The sequence below is a fragment of the Physeter macrocephalus genome, chromosome 8, assembly GCF_002837175.3.
Source record: "Physeter macrocephalus isolate SW-GA chromosome 8, ASM283717v5, whole genome shotgun sequence".
Lineage (NCBI taxonomy): Eukaryota > Metazoa > Chordata > Mammalia > Artiodactyla > Physeteridae > Physeter > Physeter macrocephalus.
The window spans coordinates 15,216,040-15,229,665 of record NC_041221.1 but is presented as its reverse complement, the minus strand read 5'-3'; the positions used below and the strand labels follow the sequence as shown (position 1 = coordinate 15,229,665).

Below are 13,626 nucleotides of genomic sequence, written 5' to 3'. Positions count from 1 at the left end.
CGGTCCGGGAAGATCCCACATGCCGCGGAGCGGCTGGGCCCGTGAGCCATGGCCGCTGAGCCTGCGCGTCCGGAGCCTGTGCTCCACAACGGAAGAGGCCACAACAGTGAGAGGCCCGCGTACCGCAAAAAAACAGAAAACAAACAAACAAAAAAAACCATCCAGGTTGATACGTAGAGTCAGCAGCATCAGAAACTCAGATGATAGATCTTGACTGATGTAGACGAAAATGAATCAATAGTCAATCTAATGATACCAAGGGACCCCTGCTGATCGAAAACCCAGTCTTCAAACTGAGAGCAGAGTTCTTCCTGTTACATGTTAAATCCTCTCTGAAATCCTGCTAGTGTTGGAGGGTCTCCTGCAGAGGCGCAGGTGGCTGTGTCTCACAGTGAGGACAAGGACACTGGCAGCAGAAGTTCTGGGAAGTACTCTTTGGCGTGAACCCTCCCAGAGTCCGCCTAAATACAGTTTTTTTTGGTTTTGTTTTGTTTTTTGCGGTACATGGGCCTCTCACTGTTGTGGACCCTCCCGTTGTGGAGCACAGGCTCCGGACGTGCAGGCTCAGCGGCCATGGCTCATGGGCCCAGCCACTCCGCGGCATGTGGGGTCTTCCCGGACCGGGGCACGAACCCGTGTCCCCTGCATCGGCAGGCGGACTCTTAACCACTGCACCACCAGGGAAGCCCCTAAATACAGTTTTAAATGTACTGATGTCGTAATATATACAGTGTTCTGATTTTCAGTAGTTTTCAATAATCATTTTTTTCCTATTTTTATTTCCTCCTTGGTCTGATCATTACTCAAGAGAATGCTGTTAATTCTGAGGAGATGGAGTTTTCTATTGACTCTCATTTTTCATTTACAGTTTTATTGTAATGTGACCTGAAAATCTGGACTTCACTGAGGATTAAATAAAATTTTTTTTTAACGTTTAACGCAACTTTATTAAGGCTTGGGAATAACAGAAGGGAATTTCAATTTACTAAATAGCAACTAAATGAAAAGTGCCAACCCACCTGGCCACAGAACAATCCCTTTAAAACTGGGTCATAGATGTGGCTCTTCCCCAAGTCCATGAGGTGAGTTTTTCCAGCCGCTGCCCACTGCTGGAACAGCCCACCTCCCCTCGGAATATTTGCACCCTGAGCACAGGGCTCCAGGCTGCTCTGCGGCTGAGCCAGAGGAAGAATCCAGCTCTGGGGACCCTTGATGCCTCAGCCTTGTTAAGTTCCTGAGGCGTGTCCCGTTGACAGTTTGTGGGCTGTGTGTTTGGCAGGGGATGCACATCGAGGGACGCTGATCACGGCTTTGCTTTTACAAGGAAACTTGGAAACAGCCCCACATGCATCAGCGGGATGATGGTTAAAAAAATCTGTGTCTGTCTGTGTGCAAGTGTGTGTGCACGTGTGCCGGGAAATAGTTAAATGAACCAGTGAGCTACCAAATGACTCAGTCAATGTGGATCAATCTCAAAAAAATATAAGTTTCAGAATGAAACATGTGTCAGATGATACCACTTATGTAAAATTTAAGAAGCACGTAAAAGTCACTGTCATAGTGTGTGGCTGCCCAGGTGGCAGGAGGCGTCAGAGGCACCCTCGCTCACTGTGCCCGTGAACCTGAGGCTGCTGGCGTCCTTGGGCGCCGGCGCCCACAGCTGTCTCGTCCACGTGTCCGTCACCTCCTGCAAAGCGGAAATGGAGCAGGTGTCAGAGCCGGGCAGGGTGTGTGCGTGTTCTTAAGGTGGTCTCTGCGCTTCTCGGGATGTTTCGGAAACCTCAGCCTGACATCGCCTTCCTCTCCTCCCCGCCCCAGTTCCAGATTGTGGAAGGTTCAGTAGTGGCCCTGATGCGCCGTCCTCCCTGGAGGACCTGCTGTGCTCACACGCCCCCCTCTGCAGCGAGGACGATGCCTCCCCGGGCTGTGCGACCTCCTCCCAGGTGCCCTTCAAGGCTTTCCTCAGCTCCCCGGAGCTGTCTGTGCCCCGCGGCTCTGACCGGAAGCTGTCCCCGCTCCTGAGACCCTTGCAGGACCTGCTGGCGGACAAGACCCTGCTGGAGCCCAGGGAGGTGGGCCGGCCCAAGAAGGTGTGCTTCTTGGAGAGCAGCCTGCCCTCCGGGGACAGGACCAGGAGGAGCTACTACCTTAACGGTACAGCAGGCGAGGGGTGGGTGAGGGGTGGGAGGCTGCTGCCGGGGAGCGTGGTCGGGGCTCTGTGCTGCTGCATTTATCTGTGTCAGTATTGATTCCAATACACACTGTCTCAATTACTGTAGCTTTATAATAAGACTGTAAATCAGATAGTATAAATTCTTCAACTTTGTTCTTTTTGTCAACGTTGTTCTGGCTATTCTAGGTTCTTCTGTATGAATTTTAGAATCAACTTGCCCATTTCTACAAAAAAACCTTGCTGGCATTTTGCTTGGAATTGTCCTGGACCTCCAGGTCACTTTTCAGAGAAATGGCATCGTAACAACATTGAATCTTCAGATGTGTGAACACTGTACTGGCGTATCTTGTTTTATTGCACTTTGCTTTATGTGTGCTTCACAGATATGGCATTTTTTACACATTGAAGGTTTGTGGCAGCCCTATGAGGAGCAAGTCCATTGGCACCATTTTTCCAGCAGCATTTGCTCACTTAATGTCTGTGTCTCACGTTTTGGTTAATTCTTGCAATATTTCATACTTTTCCATTATTATTATCTTGTTGTGGTGACCTTTGATCAGTGGTCTTTGATGTTACTATTATAACGGTTGGGGGACACCAAGGACTCTGTGCATACAAGGCGGCAGACTTAATGCATATGTGTTGTGGGCGTTCTGACTGCACCTGACTGCACCTGACTGCACCTGACTGCACCTACCAGCCCTCCTCTGTCTCTCTTCCTCTCCTCAGGCCTCCCTATTCCCTGAGACAAAACAATATTGAAATTAGGCCCGTTAATAACCCTACAATGCCTCTAAGTGTTCAAGTGAAAGGAAGAGTCACATGTCTCTCACTTTAAACCACAAGCTAGAAATGATGAAGCTGAGTGAGGAAGGCAGGTCAAAAGCCGAGATGGGCTAAAGCTGGGTCTCTTGTGCCAAAGAGTTAGCCAAGCTGTGAAGGCAAAGGAAAGTTCTGGAGGAAATTAAAGTGCTACAGTGATCACACGAATGATAAGAAAGTGAAGCAGCCTTATTGCTGATATGGAGAAAGTTTCAGTGGTCTGGATAGAGGATCAAACCAGCCACAACATTCCCTTCAGTTAAAGCCTAATCCGGAGCAAGGCCCTAACTCTCTCCAATTCTATGAAGGCTGAGAGAGGTGAGGAAGCTGCAGAAGAGAAGTTTGAAGTTAGCAGAGGGTGGTTCATGAGGTTTAAGGAAAGAAGCCATCTCCATGACATAAAAGTGCCAGGTGAAGCAGCAAGTGCTGATGTAGAAGCTGCAGCCAGTTGTCCAGAAAATCCAGGTAAGGTAATTCATGAAGGTGGCTACACTAAACAACCGATTTTCAATGTAGACGAAACAGTCTTCTGTTGGAAGAAGATTCTATCTAGGACTTTACAGTTAGAGAGGAGAAGTCACTGCCTGGCTTCAAAGCTTCAAAGGACAGGCTGACTCTCTTGTTAGGGGCTAATGCAGCTGGTGACTTGAAGTTGAAGCCAGTGCTCATTTATCATCTGAAAATCCTAAGGTCCTTAAGAATTATGCATTTATCATCTGAAAATCCTAAGAGCACTCTGCCTGTGCTCTATAAATGGACAACCAAGCCTGGATAACAGCACATCTGTTTGCAAAATGGTTTACTGAATATTTTAAGCCCCCTACTGAGACCTACTGCTCAGAGAAAAAGATTCCTTTCAAAATATTACTGCCCATCGACAATGCACCTGGTCACCCTGGAGCTCTGATGGAGATGCACAATGAGATAAAGGTTGTTTTCATGTCTGCGAACACAACATCCGTCCTGCAGCCCATGGACCAAGGAGTCATTTTGACTTTCAGGTCCTATTATTGAAGGAATACATTTTGTAAGGTTACAGCCACCACAGACAGTGATTCCTCTGATGGATCGGGGCAAAGTCAATTGAAACCTTCTGGAAAGGATTCATCATTCTAGATACCATGAAGAACATTCGTGATTCACGGGAAGAGGTCAACATATCAACATTAACAGGAGTTTGGAAGAAGTTGGTACCAACCCTCATGGATGACTTTGAGAGGTTCAAGACCTCAGTGTGGGGCTTCCCTGGTGGCGCAGTGGTTAAGAATCCACCTGCCAATGCAGGGGATACGGTTTTGAGCCCTGGTCCTGGAAGATCCCACATCCTGTGGAGCAACTAAGCCTGTGCGCCACAACTACTGAGCCCGCACACCACAACTACTGAAGCCCGCATGCCTAGAGCCCGTGCTCTGCAATAAAAGAAGCCACCTCAATGAGAAGCCCTCGCACCGCAACAAAGAGTAGCCCCTGCTCACCGCAACCAGAGAAAGCCTGTGCGCAGCAACGAAGACCCAACGCAGCCAAAAACAAAACCAAACAAAACCCTAATATTCGATTATTAAAAAAAAAAAAGACCTTAGTAGGGGAAATAACTGCAGATGTGGTGGAAACTGCAGGAGAACTAGAATCAGAAGTGGAGCCTGAGGTGTCACTGACTTGCTGCAATCTCAGGATAAAGCCTTCATAGATGAGGAGCTGCTTTTTATGGATGAGCTAAGAAAGTGGTTTCTTGAAATGGAATCTACTCCTGGTGAAGATGCTGTAAAGACTGTTGAAATGACAACAAAGGATTTAGAACATTACATAAACTTATTTTGAAAGAAGTTCTATCGTGGGTGAAATGCTATGAAACAGCGTTGCATGCTATGGAGGAATTATTCTTGAAATGAGGACTCAGTCAATGTGGCAAACTTCATTGTTACCTTTTTAAAGAAATTGCCACATCAACCCCAGCCTTCAGCAACCACCACCCTGATCAGTCAGCAGCCATCAGCACTGAGGCAGGGGCCCTCCCCAGCAAAAAGGTTGTGACTCACTGAAGGCTCAAATGATGGTTAGCAATTTTTAGCAATAAGATATTTTAAAATTAAGGTATGTACACTGGTTTTTTTTGGACATAATGTTATTGCACACTATAGACTACAGTATAGTGTAAACCTAATTTTATGTGCACTGAAAAACCAAAAAAAAATTCTTGTGACTTGCTTTAGTGTGATATTTTGCTTTATTGTGGTGGTCTGGAACTGAATCAGCAATATATCCAAGGTATGCCTGTATATCTCTCCATTTATTTAGTTCTTTAAAAATATCGCCCAGCAATATTTTATAGTTTTCTGTGTACAGATCTTGCACATTTTTGTTGAATTTATCCCTTAGTATTTCATGTTTTTGATGCTGAATAATAAATAGTATTGTTTTTATCAATATGAATTTCTGATTGTTTCTAGTATATAGTAACACAGTTGGTTTTGTATATTGACCCCATGATGGTTAATTTTATTTGTCAACTTGACTGGGCCATTAGGTGCCCAGATATTTGGTCAAACGTTATTCTGGGTATTTCTGTGAGGATGTTTTTGGATGAGTTTAATATTTAAATCAATAGACTGGGTAAAGTAGATTGACTTCCTTAATGTGGGTAGGCCTCATCCAATCAGTTGAAGGCCTGAATAGGACAAAAAGGCTGACTCTCTCCTAAGTAAGAGGGAATTCCTCCTGCCTAACTGCCTTTGGATTGCAACTGAAATCTCAGCTCTCACGCCTCCAGTCCTTTGAACTGGAGCCACACCATTGATTCTCTTGTTTCTCAGACCTTGAGCTCAGACTGAGACTACATCATCAGCTCTTCTGAGCCTCCAGCTTGCTGACTCACCCTCACAGATCTTGGGACTTGTCAGTTTTCATAATCACACACACACACACACACACACCACACATGGTTCTGTTTCTGTTTCTCTAAAGGATCCTGACAAATAGAACCTTGTATCCTGCAACTTAACTGAACTCACATATTTGTTCTAGTAGTTTCTTTGTTTTTTTAGATTCCTTAGGATAGATATCATGTCATTTGTGAATAAAGACAAAATTATTTTTTCATTTCTAATCTGTATGCCTTTAATTTCTTTTTCTTGTCTCATTGCATTGGCTGGAACAGTGCTGAATAGAAATGGTGACAGTGGGCATTCTTGTCTTTTTTGGATTTAGGGGGAAAGCATTCAGTCTGTCACCATTAAGTATGATGTTAGCTAAGTTTTGTAGATGCCCTCCATCAGGTTGAGGAAGTTCCCTTTAATTCCTTGTTTGCTTAGGGTTATCCTGGATGTATTTTGGAATTTGTTGAATGCTTTTTCTGCACCTATTGAGATGAGCATTTGGTTTTCATTTGTAGTTTGTTAATATGGTAAATAACATTGATTGATTTTTGAATTATAAACCAACCTTGCATTACTGAGATAAACCTCACTTGGTCATGATGTATTATACTTTTTTGTATTGTTTGATTCAATTTACTAAATTTTTGTTAAGAATTTTTGCAGTCTGTGAGGGATATTGGTCTATAGTTTTCTTATAATGTCATTTTTTGACTTTGATATTGGGTTAATGTCAGCCTCAGTGAATGAGGAAGAAAGTGTTCCATTCTCTTTAATTATCTAGATGAGTTTGTGTAGAATTGGCATTATGTATTCCTTAGGTGTCTGGTAAAAGTCACCACTGAAACTATCTGAGCGTTGAATTTTCTTTGTAGGAACATTCTCTCCCCACCCCAACAAATTCAATTTCCTTAGTTGATATAAGGCTGTTCAAATTTTTAAAAATTTTTTCTTGAGTGAGCTTTGGTAGTTCACTCACAAAAAAAGATACAAAAGTGAGCTTTTTTATCTTTTAAGGAATTGGTTCATTTCATCCAAGTTGTTAAATTTATTGGCATAAAGTTGCTGTTAATATTACATTATTATCCTTTTAATGTCTGTAAAATCTGTGGTGATGCCATCTCTCATTTCTGATAGTGGTAATCTTTGTCTTCTTTTTTTCTGTAATAAGTCTGGATAGAGGTTTATCAATCTTACTGACTATTTTTTTTTGAGGAATAGGTTTTTGGCTGGATCTTGGAAGGCCCAAGTTGGCTAGACATGATTTCTAGATCCTCTCAGGTGTAGCTTGTTTCTTCCACCTATTTTATACTTTAGGGAGAGAGGGAAGCAGGGAGAAGGACTGATTCCTGATGAGATGAATGTATTAATACAGAAGGGGGAGTTTGCACCCTGCTTCTCCATGGGCCCCATTTTCCCTAACATGTTTCTGTGCAGTGTATCTGGTTCTCAGCTTTAATTCCTGGGTACCTTCTGCAGCACTGCTAAGTGATTAAGGAAGGAGAACACTGAAAACTACAAAACATGGCTGAAAGAAATTAAGACCTAAATAAATGGAAAAAATCTTGCGGTCATGGCTTGAAAGACTTAATATTATCAACATGGCAAAACTCCCCAAATTGATCTACAAATCTCAATGCAATCCTTATCAAAATCCCACCTGGCTCCTTTGCAGAAATTGACGTGCTGATCCTAAAATTTGTATGGAAATGCACGGGACTCAGAATAGGCAAAGCAATCTTGAAAAAGGAGAATAAAATCGGAGGACTCACATTTCCCAATTTCAAAATTTACTATAAAGTTACAGTAATCAACAGCGTGGTACTGATATAAGAACAGGCATACAAGTCAATGAAATAGAATAAGTCCAGAGATAAACCCGTGCATTTACAGGTTTGATCTTTGACAAGGGTTCCGAGACAATTCAGTGGGGAGAGAAGAGTCTTCTCAACAAACGGTGCTGGGAAAATGGATACCCACGTGCAAAATAATGAAGCTGGACTTCACACAACGTATGAAAATTCACTAAAAATAGATCAAAGACTTAAAAGACCTAAAACCATAAAACTCTTAAAAGAAAACATAGACATAACTCTTATGACCTTGGATTTGGCAATAGAGTCATAGCTGTGACACCAAAGGCACAAGCAACAAAAGAAAAAACAGATATATCAGACTTTATCAAAGGTAAACACTTTGGTGTTTCAAAGGAACATTTCAAGAAAGTGAAAAGTCAACTCACAGAATGGGAGAAAATATGTGTAAATCATGTAGCCGATAAGGGAACAGTATCCAGAATATATAAGAACACTTACAACTCATCAGTAAAAGACAAACAATCCAATTAAAAATGGGCAAAGAATTTAAATAGACATTTCCCCAAAGAAGACAGACAAATGGCCAATAAGCACGTGAAAAGATGTTCAATATCCTCAGCCATCAGCGAAATGCAAATGCAAACTGCAGTGAGACACCACTTCACATCCACTAGGATGGTTATGATAAAAAAGACAGACAATAACCAGTGTTGGAGAGGGTGTGGAGGAATTGGAACGTACACACATTGCCACTGTGGAAAACAGTTTGGCAGTTCCTCAAAAAGTTAGACATAGAGTTACCTCGTGTCCCAGCAATTCCACGCCTAGGTATATCGCCGAAAGACTTGAAAACATTTGTCCACACAAAAATGTTTCTATGAGCGTTCATAGCAGCATTATTAATATTAGCCAACAAGTGGAAACAGCCCAGATGCCTATCAATGGAGGAATGGATAAACAGAATGTGCTGTATCCATACAATGGAATGTGATTCAGCCATAAATAGGACTGAAGTTCTGACACACGTTACAACATGGATGTGCCATGAAAACATGCTGGGTGAAGGAAGCCAGTCACAAAAGACCACATATTATGTGATTCCACTGATATGAAATGTCCAGAGTAGATAAATCCATAGGGTCAGAAAGCAGATGTGTGGTTGCAGGGCGAGCTGTGAGTGACTGCTAATTGGGTACAGGGTTCTGTAGACTGTGGTGATGATTATACGACTTGTGAATATACTAAAAGCCACTGGATTGCATATTTGAAAAGAGTGAATTTTATAATGTGAATTACATCTCAATAAAAAGAGTTAAAAGTCATTGGGAAGCAGCAAGCCCCTCAACCTCAGTTCCTTTGTGTGTAAGTGGAGTCTGAGGCCCCTCGAAGGCTCATCGTGAGGATGAGTCAGACCACGGAAGGACCAGAGATGCTCCCGGAGGAGGGAACGGACGCAGCCCGGCCTCAGCTGGGTTGGCTGCTCGCGGCCTCGAGGGCCCCTGTGAGGAGGTCCGAGCCCCTGTTACCAGGAACCTCCCCATCACCCCCGGTTTAACCCTGAGTCCAGAGCCTGTCCTGCCGCTCCGGCCACAGCTGCCAGATTACTTTCTCGACACCCTCTGTGGCTCCCTGTCTCCACAGGGTCAGCCCAGCATTTGTCCTGGGCCCTCGGACACCTGGCTCTCTGCCGCCCCCAGCCCTGTGACCCTGTGACCCCAGGGCCCTCACAGGGCTCTGGGTCTTGTGGCTCAGGGGAGGCCCTCTGCCCCGGGCATCCACACCCCCTCGGCCCCTGCGTCGGCCCACCCATCTGCCCGGCCCACATCCCCTGAGACCCGGACTGTTCTGAGTTCGGCCTCATCCTCCCCGCTCAGCACCCGCGCAGGCCCGGCCGAGGGGGCGGAAGGACGGATGTCCCCCCAGCCTCTCCTGGTGTCCACAGAGGAGGAGGCTGCCAGTACCTGGCCTGGATAAGCCCGTGCTGACTGGCGATCACGTTCCTATGGAGAGTGACCGGGCGGGGTTCTGCGATGGGGGGCTGTGTGGACGGTCACAGGATGGGGCCGAGGGAAGCAGAACAGCTGCCCGAGGTCACAGGCAGGGTTGGTCCTGGAGCCCCGCGCCCATGCCCACACAGCCCGCGGGAGCAGTGTAGCGACGCCCCGGGCCGCTGAGCCCCGCCAGCACGGGTGGGGAGTCCGGCCCACCTCTCTGTGTGCTGGCGGTCCTGAGCCTTCGGTGGGCACACGTGTCTGTGGGTAACAGGACCGGGGGCCGGCTCTCCACGTGGAGCCCCCAGCCCGTTTGTGCACTGCCCGCCCGGTGGACGGACCTGGCAGGGCTGCACCACCCAGCACCCTTGGAAGGGGTTTGGATCACGGGCGGGTTTGAAGGTTGCAGGGCTTTAGGAAAAGCTTGAGAAACGGGCATGTAATTAAATGTCTCCCGTGGGGAAGAAAGGGCAGAGCATGGAAGGCACAGGATCCTGTGCCGAGAGCCCGCGCCCCGCCAGCCGGGCGTGTCCTGGTCAGTGAGGGCGCCCCGGGCATCGTGAGGCTGGCCCTTTCTCCCTCGGCGTCTCTCAAGGTCAGGTGCGCCTGGCGATAACAGTAGGTAGGGTGACCTTCAGAGAGCACAGGGCTTTGAAGGGTGTCGATCGCATCACGGTTGTCGGGTGGAGGACCTGCTGACGTCGGAGACTGCTGTGGGGCGGGGAGATCTGGAAGCAGGTTTTGGAGGGGAGGGTGGCTGATGTGCCGGGGTGACGGTGGGAAATAATTAAAATTAGAATCTCCTGCCAACGCAGCCATCCTATTCACAACGAAGGAAAGTCTTATCACCGAATAAGCACCAGACCAGCGTGCGATGCACACAGGCTGCCAAGCCAGAGCCTCACCGTTTCACGTAGCTACGCAGACTGGACCCACACGTGCTACTTACGTGTTCTTCAGTTAACCAGAGCCCACCCTCAGGTGGGGGGCACGCCTAGCACATCCCGAGTTCACCTGGTCATAGGGCTGGGGCCTCTGAGGGGTCAACCTTGACTGGGTGCTGAGCAGACTCGGGGACAAGAAAAATAATCCTGGGCTGTGAAACAGGCTTTTAAAGTGTTTAAGTCCATCTTTGTTGGGGAGCCGGGGAGGGATGGAGAAAGGACCTGGGACCAGGGTGCTCAGGGAACACGCCAAGAACAGGGAGGAGAGGAAAACTCTCTTTCCCCTTTGGCAACAGAAGTTCAAAGTTTCCTTTTAAATGTGTGTTTGCCTCACAGCGGAGGGCAGGTGTCAGTGGGGAGGAGGGTGCCCCCTCAGGTCACAACCAGGGCCTTGCGGGAAGGCTCTGCCGGGCTCCCGAGGCTTCACCCCAAACCCACAGTGTCTGCGTTTGGGTCGGTCCTCTCCCTGAAATGGACCCTGGAGCACAGGCAGGAGGAAGGGGGGTGGCCCCTGACCCTCCGAGTCCTGGCCGGCCTGTCTCACTGGCCCCTCCCCCGCCCCCCGCCCCCGCGCAGAGATCCAGAGCTTTGCCAGCACCGAGAAGGACGGGCGCATCGTTGGGGAGATCGCCTTCCAGCTGGACCGGCGCATCCTGGCCTATGTCTTCCCAGGGGTGACCCGGCTCTATGGCTTCACTGTGTCCAACATCCCTGAGAAGATCAAGCAGGTGCGCCTCCCTGCCTGGGGGCCCTCCCTGCCCTAGAACACCCGCTGCCCTGGGGTCCCCTTGCTGCCCTAGGACCCTTCCCCTGCCCCGGGGTCCCCTTGCTGCCCCGTCACACGTGGTGCCCACACAGCTGCAGCCCTGGGCGAGCCTGAGTGGTGTCTGAGGCACATGTGCCAGGGGACACGATGAGCTGGTCCCATGAGTCCCTTGGCTCCCGCCCTGTGCTTCCTGGCTTGGGACAGTCTCAGGAGTGGCTCCAGGCCGGGGAGTACGTTCACGCTCAGCCCCGGCTGGCAAGACCCCTTCTGCGCGCCTGGGGTGCCGCTCCCTGCTCTCCCTGACACTGTGTGCTGGAGGGAAACTGGGGGACGGCTCCCCTGGTGGGGGCCTGGCTGTGGGCCTCGGTGTCACCACCTACGCGGCTGCGCTCGGGGAATCTAGCCCCTGCCCTGCCCCGGCCCTGGGCCTGGGCCTCGCCTGCCGCCCCACTCCACGGCCCCGTCCGCGGGTTCTGGGCTCTGCCCGCCCACCCGCGCCTGCGCCCACAGACGTCCATCAAGTCCCTGGACGGCTCAGTGGACGAGAAGAAGATGCGGGAGCTGACGCACCGCTACCTGACCCTGACGGCGCGCCTGGAGAGGCTGGGCTACAACCGCGACGTGCACCCCGCGTTCAGCGAGCTCCTCATCAACACCTACGGCATCCTGAAGCAGCGGCCCGGCGTGCGCGCCAACCCGTTGCACAGCAGCCCGGCCGCCCTGCGCAAGTGGGTCATCGACGTCGTGCCCCCCAAGTTCCTGGGCGACTCGCTACTTCTGCTCAACTGCCTGTGCGAGCTCTCCAAGGAGGACAGCCGCCCGCTCTTCGCCTGGTGAACCCGCCGGCCCGCGCCTCCCTGCAGTAAACGCGTGCTGCAGCCCGGGCGCCGCGCTCCTCGTCCGCTCCCCGGAGGGCGCGCTGGGGGCGCCAGGGCCCGGTGCACCGCCGCCCGCGCTGTCCCGACACGCCGGCCGGCGCCCGCCCGCCCCACCGCCCACACCTGCGCGGCGAGTCGCCCTCTATTAAAAGTCGTCTGTTTGCTGTTCCTCCTTTACCGCTGCTCTTTGAGGGCGGAGGCCCCGCTGTGTTTGGAACGAGGCCACCAACCCCGAGGACCCGGCCCCCTCCCCTGGGGTCGCAGTGCCTCCTCTCTCCGTCCCCCTGGGGGTTTCCCCGAAGGCGGAGCCTGGGGCAAGGATTCAGCAGCAGGCAGGGCAGCTGCAGAATCTGCAGGGCGGAGTGAAAACACAGGCCCCTTTTTCAAAAGTCAGGAATTGCGAGACAGCGACTGCAGCGCTTTAAACCACGTGCCCGCGTGCAGCTGTGTGGGTGTGCCCTGCCGGTGAGGCTGGCGCAGGACAGGCAGTTTACTTGGGAGATGATTCAAGGAAGCAGGAGCCCCCAGGGGAGGGGAGCCAGTGTGCAAAGGGCGTCGATTTTCTGCCTGGTTCTGGGATCGAGAGCCCTGGTCCCTTTGGTTGGAAGGTGGTGGTAGAAACCAGCAACCGGGTGCTGGTGAGATGGCTTTTTCCTGTAAATGGTGGAGCTTTCCAGGGTCCCCTATTCAGGAGCTATTTTTAGCACCTGCCAAACATTTTAATGTCTCAAAACTGCCCCCAAGAACTGGTCCCACTCCCCTGAGATAGAAAAAAAAATAGAAAATAAAGAAAAAAAACTGGTCCCAGCATCACACTGGGTCCTGTCCCTGCATCTTGCGTTCCCAGCCGTGGCCAAGCCCTGGCCCAGAACCGTCTCCATAGGACACACAAACCCACTCCTGCCAGAGCCCTCTGGCCCCCAACTCTCCTGAAGCCTGGAGAGGGCAGGTGGGCCCCTGGGGCTCTGCAGTCAGGACACCTTCCTGGTTCCTTCTCTGCTGTAGGTGTGAGGATGAAGGTGCTAGGGCGCCCTGTGCCTTGGTTGTCACAGCCTTGTGTGTCCCAGATGCACTGGCCCCTGTCTCAGTCAGCTCAGGTGCTACAACAAATACCACGGATAGGGCGGCTTAAACAATAGAAATTTACCATCTCACAATCCTGGAGGCTGAAATCTGCAATCCAGGTGCCACAGGACTGGTTCCTCCTGGGACCTCTCCCCTGGGGACGTGGACAGCCGTCTCCTCCCTGTATCCTCACGTGGTCATCACTCTCTGTGGGTGTCTGTGTCCTAATCTCATAAGGATGCCACTCCTATGGTATCAGGTCCACTCTAGTGACCTCATTTTAACCTCATTATCTCTGCA

At 49.8% G+C, this 13,626-nt stretch overlaps 1 protein-coding gene across 2 annotated transcripts in view; it reads left to right on the top strand.

Moving 5' to 3' along the window:
• The window catches only part of SPATC1L (spermatogenesis and centriole associated 1 like), a 22,982-nt gene extending 10,552 nt beyond the window's left edge, over positions 1-12,430 (top strand). Inside the window, exons 2-4 of one of the 2 annotated variants that reach the window (XM_024120031.1) lie at positions 1,825-2,154; positions 11,194-11,345; positions 11,894-12,430. In XM_024120031.1, coding sequence (XP_023975799.1) covers positions 1,825-2,154; positions 11,194-11,345; positions 11,894-12,220 — 809 coding nt within the window. In that variant the 3' untranslated portion in view covers positions 12,221-12,430. Of the gene's footprint in view, positions 1-1,818; positions 2,155-11,193; positions 11,346-11,893 lie in introns of both variants that reach the window. The other variant, XM_024120030.1, reaches the window with a different exon arrangement.
• The last annotated feature ends 1,196 nt before the right edge of the window (positions 12,431-13,626 follow it).